The sequence below is a fragment of the Bidens hawaiensis genome, unplaced genomic scaffold, assembly GCF_021521415.1.
Source record: "Bidens hawaiensis isolate Kalapana, Puna unplaced genomic scaffold, B.hawaiensis_p1.1 tig00005195_1, whole genome shotgun sequence".
Classification (NCBI taxonomy): Eukaryota; Viridiplantae; Streptophyta; class Magnoliopsida; order Asterales; family Asteraceae; genus Bidens; species Bidens hawaiensis.
This window is the reverse complement of record NW_027491335.1, coordinates 1,477,086-1,501,255: the sequence shown is the minus strand read 5'-3', so window position 1 is coordinate 1,501,255 and position 24,170 is coordinate 1,477,086. Positions and strand designations below refer to the sequence as shown.

Genomic DNA, 24,170 nt, shown 5'->3' with positions numbered 1-24,170 from the left:
TCGCCTTTTCATCCCCCATGATTCTCTTTTTCTGAGCAATTGGCTCCACCGACTTGAACGTGTTAAGAGAATGTTGCGCCAAGTCTCGCGGGACCCCAGTCATATCGGAGTGTTGCCACGCGAAGACCGACGTGTATTTTGTGAGCAACCTTTTCATTCTCAATCTCGTTTCGTCTGAAATGGTAGCGCCAATTGTGACCGTTTGCTCTGGGAATTTTGGGTTTAAAATCCACTTCTCTGGCGCATTGTCCGCCATTGGAAGTTTCATTCTCCCTTCCCGCGGCGTACTTGTCACTGCGCACAAATGATCGCGGTAAACAAATGTTACGCCTGTTGGTGTAGGGAACCCCAATGCGCCGTGCGCTGGCGACGGTACAGCATTAAATTGGGCAATCGTTCCCCTACCCAGGATCATATTGTGGCATGACGTGGTGGGCAAGACCAAGAAGTTGACAACTTCGGCTCGCTTGTGCTCATCATCCCCCATAGTTAGTTCAAACTGAATTTGACCTAGGGGATGGATGATTTCATTTGAAACACCACAAATTGGTGCGTTCACCATCTCGAGCCGCGCTTGGTCTGCCGGGTCTAACTTTCTGAAACATTGCTCATACATAATGTCAGATTCGCTTCCAGTGTCCACCAGGACCTTTGACACTTCGTAATGAGCAATGTGTGTGGTGATGACGAGAGGGCTGCTGATTGAAGGGCCTCCCCTGATTCTTGGGAAGATAACTTGCTGCTCGCGCCAATCTCCGTGGATTTGCGCGCTTCTCTTTTTTGACGTCTGCCCTTGTCGTCCCCCCTCAGCCACACAGATTCTTTTGTATTTCTTGCTGGCAGAGGCTCCTTCCGGTTGCTCATCCTCTATTCTTGGGTTTTTCACCAAGTGAGCCAGCCTGCCTGATTTTACATCCTTCTCGATCGCATCCTTTAAATGATGGCATGCGTCGGTGTTGTGGCCCGGGGACCTGTGAAATTCACAATATTTGCCACTGTTTTGCGGTCCCTTGTAGTGTAGTTGCTTGGGGGGCTTGAATTGGACATTCTCAGTACTTAACACCTGTGAAGGTGTTTTAGTGAGGGGAGTCCATATTCTTGGCAGAGGTCTGCTAGGATCTCTGCCGCCCTCCCTCTTGTCACCCTCCCCGCGATTACGAACATCTTTTTGGGGCTGGGGTGAGCTTGGTTGCGTTTGCTTTTCTGCGGAAGAAAAATTTGTTGGTTGCAACCTGGACCATACAGAGTTCTGTTTGGCCCTCTTCTCTTTGCTGCGCGGTGATTCAGCCTGATGCGCTCTTTCTCTTGCCCTATCTTGGGCAATCTGCTTTTCATTTCTCGCGAAGACTCGCGATGCTTCCATTAGTTTTGCCCAAGTGGTGGGCATACCATCTCTGCTTACGAGAGCTCGGCGGAGTTGATCACTGCGCGCGCCTTGTATAAAAGCCACGCGCAGGAGTTGCTCAGTTATACCCCCGATTGCCAGAGACTCCTGATTGAAACGAGTGATGTAGTCCTCAATCGTTTCATCATTCCTGCGCACGCAGTGCATGATGTCATCAGGATCGCGCGTGTGTCTGCGCTGCTGTACGAAGTGGGCTTGGAACTTTTCCAATATTTCCTCGAACCCATCAATTTGCCCAGTCGGCAAGCTCTCGAACCAGACACGCGCCGCGCTCGTAAGGCAGCGGGCAAACATGTGACACCATGTTGGCATCGTCCAGCTCTCTAGGTTTCCCGTGTTATAGAAACCTTGCAAAAAGTCATCTGGATCTGTTGTGCCATCATATTTGCCCAGACCACTTGGCATCTTGGTCTTGTGCTGGATGGGGACCTTAGCGATGCGCTCAGTAAATTTTGAGTGCTTCACTAAGATGGCCGGCCTGTACGGCGTGGTTACGTCCACTTGCCCCCTCACTGGCGGGCTGTACGGCATGTGCAGATCCAGATCTGCTCTGGCTCCAGGCGCCATGTTCACAGGCGCGCGGATTTGTGAGCCTCCTGCATGAGTATCTCGCGTCTTCCTCATGCTATGGACTTCTTCATCACTGAACTCAGTGTGTGCAGTGTGAACAGAATGTCCGTCTTCCGGCGCGCGCGGCCTTTTTGTAGTCTGCTTATCAAATGCTTGCCTTTGTGTTTGGTCGGCTAGCTTTTTCTGTTTGACCATTTCATTGTACTTTTCCAGTAGACGCCGCTGCTCGTTTATGAGCCATTCATTCGGATCATTTGCTTCTTCTTCTGGACCCATTGGTCCTTTCAGTTTCGCGCCGGCAAGGTTTTGTAACGTGAGATCGTCTGGAGGAGTTTCAGTCTGGCCGTGAGGGGTTGTGATGAAGGGGCGGTTACTGGTGGCGCGCGTAGAATCACGCGGCACCCTCAGAAACTGCTGTCCCTCATTGACACCCTCACGTTCAATATCCTCCAGAGCTTGATCAGCGTTACGAACGCCAGAAACCATGGTGATTGATTTTTTTTTTATGTAGATCTGATGAGATCTGATTGCCGTTTGTAACAGTGGATGGCGCCAATGAAGAAACGTGGATCTACTCACTGGTAGCAGATCTACTTTCCTCGGGTTCTAATTGTACTATTTCACCGATGGTTCTTCTGGATTTGTGTTCTTCCACCTACAAAATGAACAACGCCGTTAACTTACCCCTCAGAAAGGGACAGAGGGGTCCTCTTTGGGGTAACCCTCCGGCGTGAGAATAAGTATATGGTGGAGAAGATAATAATGTGAGAGTAAGTGAATCTCAAGAGTATTGCTTAATAGCTGAATACTGTATGATTGTGTGACTGTGTGTTTGTATGTAACTGACTGTGAGTGAATGTAATTCAATATGATTGAATGTGATATCACTGCCTGTAACTGTCAATGATTGAGTATGAATGTGTCCATCAAAGTGGAGTTGATGCTGTATTTATAGTGCTAGGGTTTCCACTGATTGGGCTCAGCCTCGTTGGCCTCCTCCAATCGCACTGCGCCACGTGTCCTCTAGGACACCTGGCGCTTTCTCGTTGGTTGTAATCACGTGGTAGCACATGTGTCATGCTGAGTTGTCGACCTTTCATTTGGCAGCTGTCAACATCAGCATATTCTTATTCCTTAAAAAGATACCTTCTGTAAGGTTGTCTGACGTGCACAATCAAGGTTGCCCTAATCCTGATAAGGACGAGGTCGATTATGTGCATGTGTGATATGCGCCAATCCTGAGGATGCGCGAGGTCTTCTCTTTATTCTCACGCGCAGATGTTTCATGCGCAGATGTGATATGCACGAGCATGTGATATGCGCCGCGCGCTGATGCGCCGCGCGCATATGTGATGCGCGAGCATATGTGTGCCTGAGCATATGTGGTGCCTGGGCGTATGATGCTTGAGCATGTTTTGTATGCGCCATGCGCATAGGTTTTGGCTTTGTGCCTTTATAATGTCTTTATGTTGTGGGTTGACCCGCCTTGCTCGGTGTTGAGGCGGGTACATACCTCTTCAAGAATCATAATTAAAATAAAAAAATAAGTAAACTTTTTGTTTGAACCGGGTTACAACTGCGATGCAAAGTGTCACGTTGTGCTTATTGCTCACTTCAAGATTTACATCTCCTTTCATATGGGACAAGCTCAAATTTCTTCTTTTATGTGGGACAACAAGTTCACACTACACTTATGTTTCTCTTCACTTACGTGGCTTTCACGACCTCAAAGATCCAACTTTGAGCATTTATCTCTCTTTTATCTTAGAGCATTCCCATTAGGTTCCCTATTTCTATCTCCATCTCTAAAATTTAAAGAAAACATCTAAAAAATAGCTCCAATCCATTCCTCATCTTCAAACTCCATCTCCAAATTTTAACAAAATAGCTACAACATATCTCCAAATTTAGAGCAATGTCAAAGCACTCCATTTCCAAATCTCTCCTTAATAGTTTTAAGATATAAATGGAAGAAAGAGAAATAAATAATAAAAAAAGAATATAAAGATAGAAATGGAGAATGGGTTGGGGGAGGTTTTTAAAAAATGTTGTATAAATTTAAGAAGTTATGGTTTTTGATTAAATTTTAAAGATGAGGATGGAGAACTCATTGAGAATGCTCTTAGGTTTGGTTTGTTACGAAGCTCTCATAATTCAAACTCAGTAAATGTTAGTTATATTAACCTTAGTGAAAAAGCTTGTTTATTTTTACAACTTTTTCTACAATATATGTTGTCTAGATCTAGTGAAGTTGCAAAAAACTAAGAGAGTTGTGATGATGCATGGGCCAATTACTCATCACCATTGGAATTTGTAAAATTAAGTTTCGTAACAAAACTGATTCACACATGCCATAAACCAAGAAATAATTTAAACCATGACAAAAACAGTAAAATATCATTCAAACTTTTAGCTCAAAAATGTATTTTGGCTGCCAAATACAGCCAATAACAAAACAAATTGTTAATTATTTCTACTTCTCATGGTAGTTTTGTAAATACATAAACCTCTTGTAATCAATCAATCATGAATAGAGCAAAAATGAAAAACAAGAAACACTCTACTTCTTTACCTCCTCGTATTCCGCCTCAGGGGCTTGATCCCCTCCTTGTGACCCACTGTCTGACCCACCGCCTCCTTGCATATGTTGACCAATCTTTGACTGCGCCTTGTTCGCAGCATCAATCTTAGCCTGAATCTCTGTAACATCCTCACTAACCGAAGCTTTCCTCAAATCAGCCACCGCATCCTCGATTTCAGCCACCACCTCACTCGGAAGCTTATCTCTATATTCATTCAAATTCTTCTCGACGCTGTAAACAGTGGTGTCAGCAGTATTCTTTGCGTCAATAAGTGCCTTCTTTTCAGCATCCTTTTGAGCATGAAGCTCGGCATCCCTAACCATCTTCTCAATCTCATCGTCCGATAGACCTCCGGAGGACCTAATTGTAATCTGCTGTTCTTTGCCAGTGGCCTTATCTTTGGCTGAAACCATAACGATGCCGTTTGCGTCAATGTCAAACGTGACCTCGATCTGAGGCATGCCTCTTGGAGCCGGAGGAATACCCATAAGGTCAAATTCACCTAGCATCTTGTTGTCGGATGCCATCTCCCGCTCACCTTGCAACACTTTAATACCCACTTGGGTTTGGTTATCAGCAGCTGTCGAAAATGTCTGCAAACAAAAGCTTAAGTTAAAACTTAGTGTATACAATTACAAACAAGTACACGAGTTTAGTGATGACTGAGTTGACTCACCTGACTTTTCTTGGTTGGGATTGTGGTGTTCCTGTTAATGAGCTTGGTGAAAATACCACCAAGTGTCTCGATACCGAGTGATAACGGGGTGACATCAAGTAAAAGTAATTCTTTAACATCACCACGAAGGATACCACCTTGGATAGCTGCTCCCATAGCAACTGCTTCATCCGGATTCACCCCTTTGCTTGGTGCCTTCCCAAATATCTCGGCAACAACCTCCTGAACCTTGGGAACACGTGTCATCCCACCAACAAGGAGCACTTCATCAATATCCTTGATTGAGACTCCTGCGTCTTTCACACAGTTTTTGCACGGGTTCTTGGTCCTCTCAATCAAGCTGCTTACTATAGCCTCAAACTTGGATCTCGTGAGAGTGATATTTAAATGCTTGGCGCCTGATGCATCGGCTGTGATAAATGGTATGTTGATGTCGGTTTGAGTTGTTGATGATAGCTCGATTTTGGCTTTTTCAGCTGCTTCACGAAGTCTTTGAAGGGCAAGCTTGTCTTTTGTCAAGTCGATGCCTTGTGCAGTCTTGAACTCGCTTACCAAAAAGTCCAACATGGCATTATCAAAATCTTCACCTCCAAGGAACGTGTCACCATTTGTCGCTTTCACCTGTATAAACAAAAAAAAATCATATATTCACTTAAGAGATACAACTATATGCATGTAAACAAACCAAACATTTATTAGACCGTTCGTTTGGATAAAAATCGTTAATTTAATAACAAACGAACGTAAACATGTGTCTCGTTCGTCCATTTATGTTAGTGAACATCCGTTTACATTCGTATATAAACGAACATAAACAAACACAAACATGTAGATTTTCTCCACAAAAGAACACAAGCAAGTAAACCAGTTTAATTGTTCATGTTCGATTGTTTGTTCGGTTAAAGTTAAACTAACAGTTGTACATGCCTAGATACAAATCTTGACCAAAAAAACTACATACCTCAAAAACACCATTAGATATCTCCAAAATGGAAACATCAAAAGTACCACCACCAAGATCAAAAACAGCAATAAGACCCTCTTTATTATTCATCCCATAAGAAAGCGCAGCAGCCGTCGGCTCATTAATAATCCTCTGCACATCTAAACCGGCAATTTTACCCGCATCTTTGGTAGCTTGTCTTTGAGCATCATTGAAATAAGCAGGTACGGTAATAACAGCCTTATTAATAGTTTTCCCCAAATAAGCTTCAGCGGTTTCTTTCATTTTAGTAAGAACAAAAGCACCGATCTGACTTGGAGAATACTTCTGGCCATTGGCCTCAACCCACGCATCACCATTCGGAGCCTTGACAATCTTATATGGAACCATCCCCATTTCTTTCTGTGTTTGTGGATCACCATACTCTCTTCCGATCATACGCTTGGTACCAAATATGGTGTTTGTTGGGTTCGTGACCGCTTGACGCTTGGCGGGTGTGCCAATGAGTAGCTCCGATTTTTGATTAAAAGCCACTATAGACGGAGTCGTTCGCGCTCCTTCAGCATTCTCAATAACTTTTGCAACCTGTGTATAAGAACATCAAGACATCAACAAACTAACAATTGTGTTTTCCTCCTAATTCACAATCAATACATGTATCATGTATGTTATTCTAACAGGTTTAAAAGATCTTACCTTTCCCTCCATGACGGCAACGCACGAGTTCGTGGTTCCCAAGTCAATCCCAATAATATCATTTCCGAGAGGCCGTGTACTGTATCAGAAACAATTCATTAGCTTTATCAAAACTTGAAAAGATATAAAAACATAAATGTCACTAGTCCAAAATAACATATGGTACCTGAAAGGCCTGGCAATTACGCCTAACTTGTTACTCAAATACGACCCCGCAAACGACGGTTTAGCTCCACTTAACTGCATAAACATTCATAGTATTACATTAAAACCATATTCCAATAAATTATTTTTAAATACTAAACAGAACAACAATATGTATCACAATAATAATAATAATAATAATAATAATAATAATAATAATAATAATAATAATAATATCACCCTCCACAACTCAAACCCTAATTATAAAAAATAAACCCAACAAGCAAAACTTACAACCAATGATCCAAAAACTGAATAATCAAAATACAGTATTAAAAAAAACAAGATTCTAATAAAGCAACAAACTTTACAATAATTACTGCCCTAAATATGAAATATGAACATACAACATTCAATCTCTCCAACTTTAACGGATCAATTAATTGAATAAGATCTGGGTTCGAGATAAAAATGAAAACTTTAATAATAAATAGCTTACAGATTTGAAGGCTGAAAGAGAAGCAGATGTTACGTCACGTCGGCGAAGAGATCTGAGCAAAGCAGCGGTGGCCATTGATGATGAATGAATGGAATGAATGAATGTGGTGTGAATAATAATAATAATAATAATTTAGGGTTTAGGGTTTATGGGGAATAAATTGGGGTGGCTGGCTTGGAGAAGGGGTTATTGACATTGCTTAAATAAGGTTTTAGTTTTATGAAATCAAAATGTCTTTTTTTATTTATTATTATTTTTCACGAATTTTTTTTGTTAAAATAGTTATGTATTATTTTAAAAAAAATATTAACTTATTTCTTGAAGGGTCGATTTATATAAACGTGCACCTTTTGATACATTTTTGATATGGTTAATCGAAACTTGGTATTATTAAAGAGGGTCTCATACTCTCTTATTTAATTATTTTTCATAAACTCTAACTTGTTGTTAGTATCACGGCTTAAATGGCTCGTTTTTCAGGTTTGGGCACCGCTATATGTTAATGTATTTTGAGCAAGGCTCAAAATGTAAAAGTGTGTACCTAGAGAAACTTTACATCAACTAATAAATTGCTAAATGATTGTTGTCACGTAACAAGAGATGAGTAAGTGATCTACTTACTCATGCTCATCACTACATACAAGACCAATTTTATTATTCGATTAATAAATGTTTTTAAGAAAGATAAAAAAACTTATATATACTCGGTTACAAAAAGTGTTAATTAGGTGATTGAGCCACAACTCATTTAACTTACGAATGCTTGAGCTTGAAGTCAGCTCGTCTCTAACTCTAATTTTAAAATTCAAGTTCGGCTCAATTATTGTAAAATATTTCACATGTGTACATATAAGCCGGCTCGTCTCTAACTCTAATTTTAAAACTTAAGTTAAGCTCAATCATTATTAAATATTTCACATGTGTACGTATAAATGATTTATATATATGTTTTTTATTATAAATTTCCTATACAACATAATATATATTATTTACTTATTTTTAACAAAACTTTATATATAAAAAATTATCGTGTTGATATAGTATATAAAAATTATATAAATAATATTTTAATTTAGGCTCTTGATCTTTGTTAATGGGTGAATCATGGGTTCAGGCTCTTTATGAAAAAATCTTATTTTTAGGCTTGAGTTCATTGAATTCAACTTGATTCGACCTTTTGACAACCCATTCTCAAATAGCTCATGAACGGATTGGCTCGTTTATACCCCTACGACCCTACTTGTACTAGACGTGCACAAAATTGGGTATTTAAAAAACCCGGAACCGGGTAGGAACCGGTTCCGGGTATGGTCAACATAAGTCAAACCAGGTTCGGGCAGAAACCGGTTCCGGGTATAGTCGGGTATTTGACCGGGTTTTGACCGGTTACGGGTCGGGTTTTGACCGGTTCCCCCGGGTTTTTTCCGGGTTTTTTACCGGTTCCTCCGGTTTTTTTCCACCGGTTCTGGTTCCGGGTACGGCTCCGAGGAGAAATCCTATATCTAGTCCTACCCGCGGGTAGGGTATGGGTAGGAACCGGTTCCGAGTCGGTTCCGGCCCGGGGTCCGGAACCGATTATTTTGTGCACCTCTAACTTGTACTATAAAGGGTCCGGTTTTGACCTTAAAGACGGAAATGACATCCAAGTATATGTTTACCAATGAAATTTTACTGCATATATGTATCTAATAATAATTTCTGCAAAGCTAGTTTAAAATGCTTTTAAGTCTTATTAAAAATGCAAGCACTTCAGTGCCTATTTAACAGAGATTTATTATTACAATACTTTAGCTTTTTAATTGTTGTTTCAAAAATTGGGTTCCAATATGTAGAAACATAGATATTACATCAATATAGCAGGTAGGCGGGCAACAAGTTGCGCCGCCACCCCTTTCTGAATTGCAAACCCTAACCTGCTAAAGACATACCCCTGCCCCTTTGGAGTCGACACATTGCTATGCACAACCTGTTGGACCCTGGTTAGAAAACGGATAGCTTCCGGTGCCAAGGAGCCAAATGTATCAAAAGCCAGAGGGACAAAAACATGTTGGTTCTCTTCGCAGGCTTTAGTATGTTTCTCCACCTTCTTCGTTTCAGCCCTTTTCATTGCTTGCCCAGCTACAAACCCATTATCCCTCAAACCAGCTAAGGGAGATACCCCTGTGAGGTCAACACAAGCGTGTTTTCCCCCGGCCCAACCAAAGACGAGCAAATCTGCCGGTCGTAGAGTGGATCTCCCTTCCGTGGGGTCTGTAAGGAAGTTTACGGGGGCTTCCTTTTTAGTTGATATCCCAGCTCGCCTTAAGATGTCCCAAAGAACGTCCCGCACCCAATCATGTCGGTATTTGAACCCAGGCATCTCCTTGCAATGAACCGCATGCTCTCCGATATTTTTATGCTTTTTAATTATATTGAATTATTGATTAATTTGTATTAAATGCAACTCATAAAAATGTATAGAATGGTGAACATGCATTCAGTTTCACAAACTACTCAATATGCATCCAGTTTCACAAACTACTCAATAAATAAATAAAATGAAAAGAACAAACATATATTCAACACATGAAGTGCTTGCACCAAATCATTTTTATGCAGTAATTATGAACAAAGTTACAACAAGAAAAAACAGAAATATCGATCATAAAACAGTTCGAGTATGACTAAGGTCAAAGCCGAAGGTAACCACCCCGTTCTTCAGTCGACGTTCTTTTAAGGAAAGATCTTCGATTAAGTGACCAACTACGTTTTGATGATCTCTGTCTTTTCCAAGATGCTATTCTGGTGTAAAGAAACGGGAACAAGAAACATAAAAGCACGAGACCTAACGTTGCCACACAAACCAACATCACGTTTCTGAAACCGTCTACCAACGCTGGATCTCTTTGTCCCGTCCAAGGAACACCTCCCACGTTCATCCCAAAAACTGTTGCATTCATTCAAAAGTCAAATCACAATTTTAATTGGCTCGTTAAAGATAAAACAACAAAGGCGTCTATAATAACAGGCTAGCTCGATTAACAAAGGGAGTTTTGACTTTGGAGGTCAAAGGTATTCCTTCTCAATCCAAGAAGATAATCAAGTGTTTTGGGTTGACATATATAACTCGTTTAAAAAAATGAGTCATGATCGAGATGACCTGTTTAATTAAATGAGTCATATTCGGGCTGACTTGTTTAACCTGTTTGGTTAAACACTCGACCCGCCAACCTGTTTAGTTAAAGATGTCAACTCATTAACCAGTTTATGACCCCTTTAACCCATATTTTTACAACCCATCACCACGTTTAAAACTTGGTTATCACCCGCCAGCCCGTTTTACATGTTTAAATAAATGTGTAAAACAGGTTTCACGACCTAAGTGCGTGCGGGTTAAGGGTTGATGTTTTTTACACAAATAAAAATATGGGTCGTGTTCGAGCTGAACAAATCACCTAGCGAACCAGACAAAATTGACAGCCCTATGAATATATACATCCCATCAAGTTTTACAATACAAATTTTGAATTCAAATATATCAATAATAAATGTTAAACAGCAGTTAATATCAAAGTTGAAAGCGAGCTCGTTTGACCTAAAAAGTCGAAGTGATAGAATCGAACCTCCTGTGATGATGGAAAGGGGAAGAAATATGATGGAGAGGAATGATAGGTAGTATAGTTTTCGATTGATTTGCTCAGCCTGCCAGCTGTCAAGCCCGGCCTGAACAGCAGTAACCCGATTAGAAATAAAACCAACATTATCCTTTAACCTTTTCAACCTTCGGATCAACTCTTCAAGTGAATTTATGTCTTCACTGGCAAACCAATCCTTTGTGGAACATTTCTCCTTCACTCTCGGGAACACTTGTTCTCCGTGTGTAATCACCTGCATTCATTAATGCATGAGAAGTGTGAACTCACAAGAACAATTTATGCGCACTCATAATATCTTTATAAAAAGTTAAAGATTGATCACCTGCAATAGCCGTTGCAAGTCTAGATGCATTTTGGGAAACCTTCTATCATCAAGCATTTGTTTTTTTAAGGAAAAACCACCTGAAAACATTGAAATTCATGACATAAGGATAATCAATGTTTTAGCCAACATATATATAAGGCGTTTCAAAAAGGTCGCGACTCATGGCTCACTAAAAATTGGCATGTTTGTAGACGGGCAGCTGAGCCGAGGCCAAGGTAAGTTTAAATTTAAAGCCCAGATTTTATATATATGAAACTATAAACCAAGTATAACACACATTTTAGTATACATAAGTTATAAATATGTAACATAAAGTAACTTTTTTAAATATGCCAGGAGCTAGCTTGGGCTCAACATTTTTGCTCGTTAAGATCAACGAGCAAGGCCCAAACCCAACCTGGCTCAAGTTTTTTCACAAGCTGAGCTCGAGCTCGAGCTCAACATTTCACCTCGTCAAGATAAATGAGCGAACCGCCTCAGTTGATAAGCGAGCCGGGCTGACCTGGCTCAAGCCTTTTACAAGCTGAGCACAAGCTCAACATTTCAGCTCATTGAGATAACCGAGCCGAGCCAGCTAGGTTCATAGCTCAACTAGGCTCGTTTACAGACACACAATTATCCAAACTTTAAGTTCATCAATATTCAACACTAACATACAAAGTTAAAAGCTTTACCTTTATCCAAATCAACTTCCACAGAATCAAGCTCGATCTCAAGTTGCGTAACAACATCCTCAAGATGATCCACATGCGTGTCCACGATATGGACCACCAAATTCGAAACGGATTTAGGCACGGGATTATCCGCCTCCTCCGAATGATTCATCGTCAACAAGAAATCAAGCACATGTTCCTTAATCACAATCCCATCACTCTCCCTATCCCCACTATGCTTCGCACTCGGGCTCTCCACACTCGGGATCTCCGACAACAGCGACTGGCCCATGGGCGAAAACCCCAACCGAGGCACCCGACCCAACGACACAGTAATAACCGAGTTCCCAGTAACCCGAGCAGCCAACCGAAACGTAAACTTGCTGGATGGCGGTCCGGGTGAGTTGACCCGGAACACGAGGGCACCGTCAACATAGCCACAATAAGGACCATTGCTAATCAATGCAAGAATATCTTGAAGCTTTAATGGTGGACAAAGGACATCAATGAGGTATTGAGCAGACTGAGAAAGCTTTTGGTTTCCTTTCGGGATTTCGACATGATACCAACAGAATTCTTTACCATTGCCTTCGACTAATTCCCATTCTTTATTATAATAATCACCCAACCCATCAAAGATGTAAGCTTTCAATCTAACTAGACCGGGATACCGGGTTCGAAAAGGGGTTACCTGATTAATATTAATATTATGATTAGGAAGAGATGATGATGATGATGAAGATGCAGGCTCCAATTCCAATTGATCTTCTTCTCCCTCAAGATTCATGCTTGCCTCTCTTATACCCATTTGATTTGAAGAGGGTGCATGAATTGGGGATAATAATCGGAATAAACCCTATTCTATTCGAAATTGGAATAAGGGTAATCGAATTCAGATGGATTAAACCCACTGCATTGAATCCGTCAAATTCGGCGACAAATTAGGGATTTAAACAACTTAATATTATCAAGAAATGTGAATGTGAAGATTATTATTATTATTATTATTATTATTATTATTATTATTATTATTATTGAGTGAACAATTGAAATGATTGGAGTCAAATAGGGGTACCCAGATGGATGAAGCAGGTTCCGGGAAGGTTCGATGATTATTTGTATTCGAATTACAGTCGTCCAATTTGATCTGGATTTTGCGGTGGTGTTATTATTATTTTATTATTATATATCTGATTATTATGTACTAGTTTACAAGACTTGTTAAACTACCTACCTAAATTAAATAAACTAATTACTACTTTTTTAGAAGACCTAACAACTTATACTTACTTATCCGAATAATGGATAACGAATAAGTTTTAGCTCAACTGATATTGGAGGAAGATAAACTTGATGAAAGATTGTATATTGATTGTGTTTAACATAATACAATAGGTTTTATATTTATAGATCTACAATAGATTTCTAAGGCTTGCCCATAAGACCATAAATGTATTGATTAATACTCTCCCTCAAGCTAAGGCCGGGGACCGACTCTTAGCTTGGACTTTAAGAATAGAAAACGATCTGATGGTAGCGGCTTTGTGAACACATCGGCAATTTGATCATGTGTAGAGATAAACTGAACTGATAGCCTTCTTTGTGCAACTTTCTCTCGAACGAAGTGAAAATCTACTTCCACATGTTTTGTTCTAGCATGAAAAACCGAATTAGCAGATAAATATGTAGCTCCCAGATTGTCACACCATAGAGTAGGAGCAGAGTGCATTGGGACACGAAGTTCTCTTAATAATGTTTCAAGCCAAGTCAATTTAGCAACCGTATCCGCCAAAGCCTTATATTCAGATTCGGTAGATGACCGAGATACAGTCTTTTGTTTTCTGGCTGACCATGAAATAAGATTTGACCCAAGATAAATAGCATATCCTCCCGTGGATCGACGGTCATCCAGGCATCCAGTCCAATCAGCATCAGAAAAGGCGGTCAACTGATGAAAGGAAACATCCGTATAGGCATGCAAAACAGGAGATGAGGAGCTGGAAATCAAGAGACCATGACTAGCAGTTCCATGTAAATATCGTAAGATGAGTTTTACAGCAGACCAGTGATTGTCAGTAGGAGAATGCATGAACTAACAAACTTTATTAACCGCAAATGTGATATCAGGCCGGGAGAGAGTAACATATTGTAATGCACCAACCATTTGTTTATATTTTACCGGATCCTCAAACTGAGAGCTGTCACCAAGATAAAGAGGGTTACCTGTCGCGCACGGTGATGGAACCGGTTTGGACTGGGACAATTTCGCCCGGTCCAATAATTCATTAATGTACTTCTGTTGTGAAAGAATGATATCGGAACCTTTACGAATCACCTCAATACCCAGAAAATACGATAAGGGCCCCATGTCTTGTATTGCAAATGATTTACTAAGACCTTGCACCACATGATTGATAGCCTGATTGTTGTTACCTGTTAAAATAATGTCATCGACATATACTAGCATATACAAAAGTGTCCCTTTACCAGAATAAATAAACAAGGAAGGATCTGTTCTAGATCCACCCTAAATCCGAGAGCAAGTAAAGCAGAAAAGAGTCGTTCAAACCAAGCCCGTGGTGCCTGCTTGAGGCCATACAAATACTTATGCAGAAGGCACACATGATTTGGCTTACGAGGGTCAATAAAGCCTTGTGATTGCTTCAAATATACTGTTTCCTTCAGATCACCATGTAAGAAAGCATTTTGAACATCAAGCTGTCGTAGAGACCATTGTTTGGTGACAACTAATGATAAAACGACCCTGATTGTAGTGGATTTCACTACTGGACTAAATGTTTCATTATAGTCTATACCAGGTTGTTGATTAAAACCTTTAGCGACTAGACGCGCATTGTAGCGCTTAATTGCCCCATTTTGGTCTCTTTTAACTTTATATACCCATTTGCAATCAACCACATTAGTATGTGGAACACGAGGAACCAAAGACCAGGTCCCATTACGGATAAGAGCTGAGTATTCGTCCGCCATGGCCCGGCGCCAATTTGAATCTTTGTTGGCAACGGTAAAGCTGGAGGGTTCTGTGTGAGATGTAGGAATGGAGGTTTGAAATGACGAGGGATTGTATGGTTTAGTTTGTTTGTGCTGTGGGCGTAGGTTAGCTGGACGTTGGCGTTATGGAGGAGGTGGGTTTGGGTTTGGGTTTGGGTTTGGAGTAGGTGTGTGAGTTGATTGGGGGGCTGAAATAGGCTGTGGATCAGGTGGATTAAAGTCGTTAATCGGCTGGTCAGATTGTAGGGTGGTAGAAGATGACTGAGTGGTGCTTGTTGGGTGAATAGTGGTTGACTGATGGTATCGGTCAAAGGCTGGGGCAGTGGGAACCGGGTTTGTTGTGGACCGGCGGGTGTAAGTACGAGTTGGTGGATCTGTAGAGTGTGTATGACTAGGGTCGGGTGGTGGGGTTGTGGTGGTGTTTGAAGAATCCACCATGTTTAGGGGAATGGAAGTTGTGGGATAAGATGAAACATATGGATCAGGAGATGAATTCGGGGAGGAGGTGGTAGGTTTAGTAAGGAAAGGAAAAGAATTTTCGTTGAACCGAACGTGATGGGCAATATAAATACGTTCTGTGACGGGGTCTAAGCATCGATACTCGTGATGAGAGGTGCAATACCCAAGAAAAATACAAGGTGTAGATCGAAAATCCATTTTGTTGGGATTATAAGAACGAAGGTGAGGAAAGCACTGGCAACCGAACACGCGAAGAAAGGAGAAATCAGGTTTACGGTGGTATAAGTGTTCGAAGGGGCTGGTGTTGGAGTTTGTACGAGAGGGCATTCTATTTATTAGGTAGACGACAGTTTCAAAAGCATAATGCCAGAAACGTTGAGGGACATGGGATTGTGCCATTAATGTTAAGCCCGTTTTAACAACATGACGATGACGTCTTTCAACAACACCATTTTGTTCGCTGGTGTGAGGACAAGAGAGACGGTGAATAACGCCAATAGAGGCAAAAAAGGATGAAAGATTTCTGAATTCCCCACCCCAATCGGTCTGCACAGTTTTTAGTTTAGTGGAGAATTGTCGTTCAGCCATAGTGACAAATTGTGTAAAGGTGGCAAACACATATGATTTTCGTTTTAAAGGAAACAACCACATAAATTTAGAGAAATGGTCAACACACAAAAGAAAGTAGTTATAACCATCAAACGAAGTCATAGGGGCTGGTCCCCGAACATCACATAAAACTAAATCCAAAATACGAGTACTTTTATAATCAGCAGACAATAAATTAAGTTTGGAAGATTTTCCAACAGAACAAGCAATGCAATGAGAATCAAAAGTCTTTGCAGAAATAGGTAAACAATATTTAGAAAGCATAGTCTGAATTAACTGGGAATGTGGATGTCCCAAACGTTGATGCCATGTGGTTGTTGAAGCTCGAGATGTCGAAAAAGCAACTTTTGGATGTTGATGGAGTGGTAGTTTGATAAAGTAGAGTCCATCGTCACTTGGACCCGTGAGGAGGGTAGTGTGGGTAGAATTGTCCTTCACAGCAAAAAATGTAGCATGAAATTCAAAATAAACATGATTATCCTCACAAAAATTTTGTACAGAAAGAAGGTGTTGTTTGATCTCAGGTACATGAAGGACATTGTTTAAGTGAAAGGTTTTGTTAGGTGAGAAAAGTTTTGATGAACCAATATGTAAAATGGGAAGAGCGTTACCATTACCAACACGGAGATGATCATCACCGTAGTAAGATTCTGCGGAGTCAAAACCAGACAAATCCGGTGCTACATGGTGATTAGAACCTGTGTCCGGAAGCCACGAAGTAGACGCTTGTGAGCGATAATCTGCATAATTGGCGGACGATTGTCTCGTTCGGAAGGTGGAGGGATCTCGTTTTGGGCATTCAGATGGCACATGTCCAATTCCACACCTATTACAAGAACCCCATACCATGTTTTGATTTGAAGCCCAACTAAATTGACCTTGACCTGAATTACGAGGGTGCTTCCCTGGCTGCGGTTGTAGAAGTTGTTCCCACGGCTGCCACGACCGCCACGATTACCACGGCCGCGACTATAGTTGGACTGATCGGGCCTGTTTGTGTAAAAAGCTTGAGGTGCGGTGGCGGGTGATGAAACAGAAGATGGTTGTAACTGAAAACCAAGACGGCTAACAAGTTGTTGAAGTGCCTGAACTGTATCAGTTGGAATCGAAGGTGTACTAGCTGCTGTGGCAGCTGTAAAAGCTTGAGCATTTGGAATTGCAGGGGCTGACTTTTGGATCATAAACTCATGATTTTCAAGAAGACCAGGGAGTTCGTTGAAGACAGCTGTATGTTGTCTAGCAAAGAGGGTTTGTTTGACTCCGTTGTACTCCTCACGAAGACCTGCAACAACAAGCATGACAATATCTTTGTCGGGCATGGGTTGGCCAATATTTGCAAGGGCATTTGCATACTCTTGTGCCCTTGCAAGATATGCAGCAGATGTCTCGTCTTTCTCCATTTGTATTTTTAACAATTGTGCCTTCAATGTAAATTCTCTAGAAGAAGTGTGTGGGGCATAGGCTCGTTCAAGACCAAGCCAAAGGTCACGTGAGGTAACACCTTGCACGTGTTGAAAGGATGTTTCAGAGATGGTTGAGATAATTAGCATCCTAACATGTGCATCATTGCACAACCAGATCGTGTAATTGGGGTTTGATTGGGTGAAAAGTGTTGTATCCTCCTTTGCAGAGGTTCTTGGAGCGGAGATGGTGGGAGGAGGACATGGAATACTCCCATCAACATAACCGAATAGGCTATGTGTAGTGAGAAAGGGTTGAATCATAAGTTTCCAGTGACCATAGTTTGTAGAGGATAGAGTGAAACCAAACTTATGAGAGTTGTGTGAAGTTTTCTCTGTGGTGGTGAAGGCTGTAAGTTGTTGATCAGCCATGGTATGTAATGGATCTAGAAAGAAGAAAGATGATATGAGTGTATTGTGGAGAGTGGCGGCAGAAAGAGGAGGGTCAGAACCCTAAGCTCTGATACCAAGATAAACTTGGTGAAAGATTGTATATTGATTGTGTTTAACATAATACAATAGGTTCTATATTTATAGATCTACAATAGATTTCTAGGGCCGGCTGACATAAGCCTAGGGCTGGCCCATAAGACCATAAATGTATTGACTAATAGAGGAAAGATGAAGATTTGGTCTATATGCCATAAGGTTTAAAATTTGAATATGATCTCAAGATGGTTTTATCGTAATGAGCCTTTGGGATACGAGTTTTCCCCGGAACTGAATATGGGTAGCCGGAACTTTATTCTTGGTCGTTAAGAAAAAAACGTGAGCGTTTTTGTAATTTTATGGCTGACGTGGGACGTTGATGTGTTACGAATATAATCATATAATAATGAGTTTTTTTGTAATAAAAAAATGTAAAATCTTTTGGGAAAACATTTTTTTTTTGTGTAGATTTTCATTTTGATTACTTGTAAGTGTACATAACCGTTAATATACCAAACTAGCTAACAACCTGCCTAACTCCAATCAAAAGGTGAGAGGTTAGTAATCATTTGGCATATATGCAAATTTCCGGCCAAATGCAAACTTTTACTCACCACACAACCATTAGTTTACTCTTATAACTTTCATGTGTTAATATAGAAATGTTTAATACATATATCAAGTTTAATTAGAGACTTGTGAGAATGATGCATACGCGTATACCTCTTGCTTTAAACGTGATATAAGACATTTTTAATAGTATATTTTCTTTCTCACGTTACATTACAATTATCTTATATCTACTACTTACAACTATTTATCTCGTGTAAACATATATATAAATTACTTGTTATCTATGTTAATATCGAGTCTTATCCAACCACGTCCTGGTGGAAATACCAAACCATTAATTTAATGGCAAGTAAATTTCTCTTTTGTTGAATGTCATTTACTCATAGAGTCATAGGCAGCCTCCCCACATTAACTCACTTTTGTCACCATCAGTTGGCATTCTCCCTGCATCCCTCATTCTTGTTCTATTTCTCTAGAGCCACCGTGGCGAAACGTCTTCCTAAATTTTATCAATGTTGACAACTTCCTTGGGTTTATTTCTTCCTCAATTTTAGTTTCGTTAGGGTTTTCTAATTATTCCAATTATTTCAAAAACTTTTAAAGGGATTATTTGCAATAATCCACAATTTTCTAGAAGTATTTAACTAAGGCATGAAGTTAGTTAGATCTTAGATCTGAAATCTATTATTCAAAAACTGTACCAACCCACTTGGAATCATTTTAATAGCAGCTAGAAGTGATTAAGTTTGTTACTATATAATATCCAACGATAAGATACTGGCCTTGATCACACACAACAATGTTTATTATTTATGTTTTTTTGTCAGGTTTTCTTGTATTGGTCAAAATCTTCTTCATTTACGCATTATGCCCTTGCAATTTGCAAAAGGAACACGAGGCTCCTAATCACCTAATCACATGGACTATAGTGTGAATTTATGGGAGAAAAATACATCATAAATTTTAAATATTATCCACTTCATTTAGGAGAAAAACGTTTGTTTATTGCCCAACAAATAAATGTGTGTTTTTAATCATTAAGGAGTAGATAGAGATAAAGATTAGGTTCCCTATTTCTATCTCCATCTCTAAAATTTAAAGAAAACATCTAAAAAATGGCTCAAATCCACTCTCCATATCCAAACTCCATCTCCAAATTTTAACAAAATGCTACAACAGATCTCCAAATTTAGAGCAATGTCAAAGCACTCCATTTCCAACTCTCTTCTTAATAGTTTTAAGATATAAATGGAAGAAAGAGAAATAAATAATAAAAAAAGAATATAAAGATAGAAATGGAGAATGGGTTGGGGGAGGTTTTTAAAAAATGGTGTATAAATTTAAGAAATTGTGGTTTTTGATTAAATTTTAAAGATGGGGATGGAGAACCCATTGAGAATGCTCCTACGAATTAGTAATCAAATTTTTTTAGTATATCATGATGTTTACATATGGTTGTAAATGAAAAAAAATAATTGTTAGTCTAAAATCCATTATAAATAATACTACGTTTATATGAATAGTTTCTAACATGTAACAATTGATTTAATTAAGCTACTTTAGACTAACATAAACAATAAAAACAACCTAACAATATCAGTAAACACATAACAATTGTGTGCACAAAGGAGCTTTAGTTACCAGAAATCCACTGATTATACTCATCCATTCTAATTATAAATGAGCTTGAAGAAGGAGAACCACCTCCACCATATGCCTATGCATTTGAGAAAGTCAAAACAAATATCATTATTAAAAAAACAATATCATTGAGATATTGGATATAAATATAAACCAATTAAACATGCATACCTTTGCAATTACAGATGTATCAGTACAACTATCTCTACTCCTTAGGCACATTTTAAGATTTCTCCCTTGCATATAAACAACTGCTCCGATTGACCTAACGTTACACATCATACAGTGCCACGTCACCACCACATCTTATGCAAAAAATCATGATCAGGACAAATAAATAAGATGGTAAAGAAAACTGAAATACCTCAAACCAGCTGCTTCACTCTTCATGCTGAGCTCCTTGCCAATAATATCACTTAAATTCGGATTCCCGTCAATCCTAACCCCCTGAATAATAAAATAATATCATCCATCTAAACACCAACATAAAAACTAACTTGCATAACATACCAAACACTCGCCGTATAATCCTCGGCCCAACTTAACCATAAACACCTTTTCAAGAAACTTAGTTGCTAAACTTTGTTGGTTAGCCACGTAACGACTTCCATGTGCAACCAAATCTGTCACACTAATCTTCGTCAACTGTTTACATTCATATAATAATCAATAAACGCTCAAAAACATCAAAAATAGATAATACTTGATGCTAGTTTATAATTAGACCTGTTCAAACATGTGTGGATTTGTGATGCAATTCAACTTTGACCGCCAATTAGATAACCCGATATTAAACTCTTTAATATTGGGCAAGCTCCATAACCGAAGGTCTCCATCCGCAAGGTACTTAAGAACAGTTTCCACTCGTTCGTGATCTTCGGTGTTCAACAGACGCGCAGGCTCCTGATTACAAATATATATATAAATTTGCAGACAAAAACATATAAAAGAATCATGAAATAACAAACAAATTGTCATCATTGCACTATTCACTTACATTATTGCCCTTAGTTTCTGATAATTTGGCACTGAAATAGTCATATGCAGCAGAAGAACTGTTTTTCTCCAAATTAACTTGAAGTGAGAGATTGGTGTCACTATTATCATACAAATGGAGATTAGATAGTGTGGTCTTCCTGTGATCAAACCCTATCACCCTAAATGTTAAAAAAACCAATCAGTGTATGATAAGACTGGCAAACAGGTCGGGCGGGTTCAGGACATGGTTCAAAACGGGTTAGGGTCAGAACGGGTTGATTCAAAAAGGGATTAACTTGGTTCATGTCAGGACAGGTTCGGGTCAGAACGGGTTTCGGGTCAAAATCAAAACATGTTGGCTTAAAAATGTCTTTTTTGCTTTTTTTTTTCGGCACCGGTTACACGGACGTGTGTATTGACACTGGTTATGCGACCGTGTACCGGTGCCAAGTTGCACATGTACCGGGTCCAAATTGCGCTTTCACGCACCCAATGCCTCATTATGTGGTTACTAGCGCTAGGTTGCACATCCCATATCAACCCATTTTGACCCGTTTGGAAAATAACACTAACCTATTCTGACCCGTTTGTAAATTAACATCAACCCGCCCGTTCTATAAGAAAAGACCACCCATATCAAGCCAAACCTATTTTAAAACTACCCATATTAACTAACCCAATTTTGGGATGCCTAGTACTGTATGATTAATACATATAAACAAAACCCTAAATCAAGAAACTTGATAACACATACTGACAAGACGTTCTTGTAGCAAGCTCAGCAGCAAACCCTTTAGGCCCAAGAAAATCAAGAAAGTAACAATTTTTAACTCCATCAACACACAAATCATCAACCTTGAAAGGTTCAACAGACGAGAAAGGTAATATTAAGCACGGTAGATTGAGTTGCTGGTGAAAGATGTGAGCGAATAGAGCCGAGAAGGCTCCGGAAAACGAAGGGTAATTGTACAGAACAATGTTTTGTGTGTTCTGTTCGTGAGCTTTGGTCAGTGATTCCAGTGCGGCATTTGATCGAAAACCTTGTGGGCATGATGGGGTTCGTGCTTTGAAGCGAGAGGTTAAGGTTGGGTGGTTGGGTTTGAGTGGGATTGAGTGGTTCCAGTGCCGCATTTTGATCGGGATTGTACATAGGCTGAACTATATGCCTAGGCTCGAATCATTCGGGACGGGTGCTCGAGTATGAGACCGGGTATAAGATTAAGATTGTAGCGGTTATGAAACTAGTATTTATACTAATTTACTAAATAGTTAGAAATGTATGATACACGGTTTTATAATTAGATATGAGACTGAGATTACCAATACGTGTCTCAAACTCGTCACATTGACATCCCTAGTCAAAGATTGAGCTTGTATTGCCTGAATGCCCGCTAGGGATGTTCATAAGTACAACTTATTTGGTTTGAAGTTTTTTTTTCTCTTTTTTAAATTTGAATTTAATTTTGATTTTGGTTTAATCTTCTTAAAACTGAATAAATAATAAAAATATCAAAACGGAGAGAGCAAATTGACTCGTGAGTCATGAGTTAGAGATGGCATATAACAATCTAAAAGGATAAAATTCATTTAGTTGTAAAAGAATATATAAACGCTATACACTTGTTTAGTTTTATTTAGTAAAAAAAAAGCTTAATTTTAGTTTGGTCATCATAATTTAATAACAAATCATTCAAAAATAAAAAATAAAAATATCAAAACGGAGAGAGCAAGTTGCCTCGTCGAGTCATGAGTTAGAGATGGAGTTTTGACATATAATATGTTTTTTGTTTATTTGGGTTGCAGCGAGATATTTTGTGAAATTGAAAACCTAATTTTCAATTGGGTTTGGTTTAAAGAGGAAACATAAACGAAACCTATAATTCATTTTGGTATTAGACGGAGTTTCACACACCATTATGCCTTGGAGGAAGAGGGCACCAAAGGGGTGGGAGGCACCAATGTATTGGTGGGCGCTGAGGCCACATGGTTCTTCAACCAATCACATTCACGCGTCTGTTTTTCTATATTAAAAATACATCAACAATAATTGTATTTTTAGTTAACCATTATGCGACTATTAGTGAATGACCTCATACCTACGCAACATGCCTTCCATAACACCCGGTCTAACCATTACGGCTTACGCGGCGGTTAGTGAATATCCTCCATAGGTAAATACCTATGTGACAATAACGTGACACATAACAAACGCCTTCTATAACATTAGGTTGGTACATCTTAAATCACACATTGCTGATAAACACCACAACACATTACTTCCTAATCACTCTCAACAATGCATGAAATCTGGTACATCTCAAATCACACATAAATCTTCCTATACTTCTTAATTATTATTACAACTTTACATCACCAATCAACACAAAGTAAAGTCACCATATAACCAGAGCATATGGTTGATTCTTTCACAATAATTTCAGAGTTATCCAGCTGAATACATCACACCGGTTTTCAGCTTGCTTTTGAGTTCAACTGCAACCTGACATTCAAGTTAACATAGTTATTCATATCAAAAAACAATATGAATAAAGCCATAGTCTGTTGCTAACTCACCCCAGTTTCATGGTTTCTGTCGGTAAGTGGTGTTTCAGCGGTTGTGGTGGGCTTAGCTGGAGGCTTATGGGTGGCTGCACCTCGTGATTATCATGATGCACGCGTGCAGATCTATAAACCTGAGATGATAAATGATACTCATTTATGTAATTCATTGGTCATAAGAATGCGATTATATTACTTTATAAGATTATCTTGATAAAAAGAAAAAACCTTCTTTTGTAGTTCTGCATTTTCTTGTAGCATGATGCCCACTTTCTTGTGCATTTCTTTATTCTCTTCACTAATGTGACTCCCCTGCAACAAT

The 24,170-nt window shown here is 39.5% G+C and overlaps 3 protein-coding genes across 3 annotated transcripts; all 3 read right to left on the bottom strand.

The window, feature by feature from the left end:
* Window positions 1–4,343: 4,343 nt before the first annotated feature.
* On the bottom strand, window positions 4,344–7,720 carry LOC143629490 (heat shock 70 kDa protein, mitochondrial-like). The gene is made up of 6 exons (XM_077098758.1): window positions 7,516–7,720; window positions 7,039–7,112; window positions 6,873–6,951; window positions 6,195–6,761; window positions 5,234–5,854; window positions 4,344–5,150 (listed from the first exon to the last, which is right to left on the bottom strand). Exons 1-6 carry the CDS (start codon window positions 7,588–7,590, stop codon window positions 4,536–4,538), a joined length of 2,031 nt encoding a protein of 676 aa, XP_076954873.1. The 5' UTR covers window positions 7,591–7,720; the 3' UTR covers window positions 4,344–4,535.
* A 2,315-nt stretch (window positions 7,721–10,035) lies between these two features.
* Window positions 10,036–13,128, bottom strand: LOC143629489 (uncharacterized). The gene is made up of 4 exons (XM_077098757.1): window positions 12,150–13,128; window positions 11,473–11,552; window positions 11,118–11,382; window positions 10,036–10,441 (listed from the first exon to the last, which is right to left on the bottom strand). Exons 1-4 carry the CDS (start codon window positions 12,934–12,936, stop codon window positions 10,185–10,187), a joined length of 1,389 nt encoding a protein of 462 aa, XP_076954872.1. The 5' UTR covers window positions 12,937–13,128; the 3' UTR covers window positions 10,036–10,184.
* A 7,294-nt stretch (window positions 13,129–20,422) lies between these two features.
* Window positions 20,423–22,594, bottom strand: LOC143629385 (uncharacterized). Its single transcript, XM_077098674.1, has 6 exons — window positions 22,044–22,594; window positions 21,309–21,468; window positions 21,038–21,214; window positions 20,822–20,956; window positions 20,676–20,758; window positions 20,423–20,576 (listed from the first exon to the last, which is right to left on the bottom strand). Exons 1-6 carry the CDS (start codon window positions 22,418–22,420, stop codon window positions 20,423–20,425), a joined length of 1,086 nt encoding a protein of 361 aa, XP_076954789.1. The 5' UTR covers window positions 22,421–22,594.
* Between the last annotated feature and the right edge of the window lie 1,576 nt (window positions 22,595–24,170).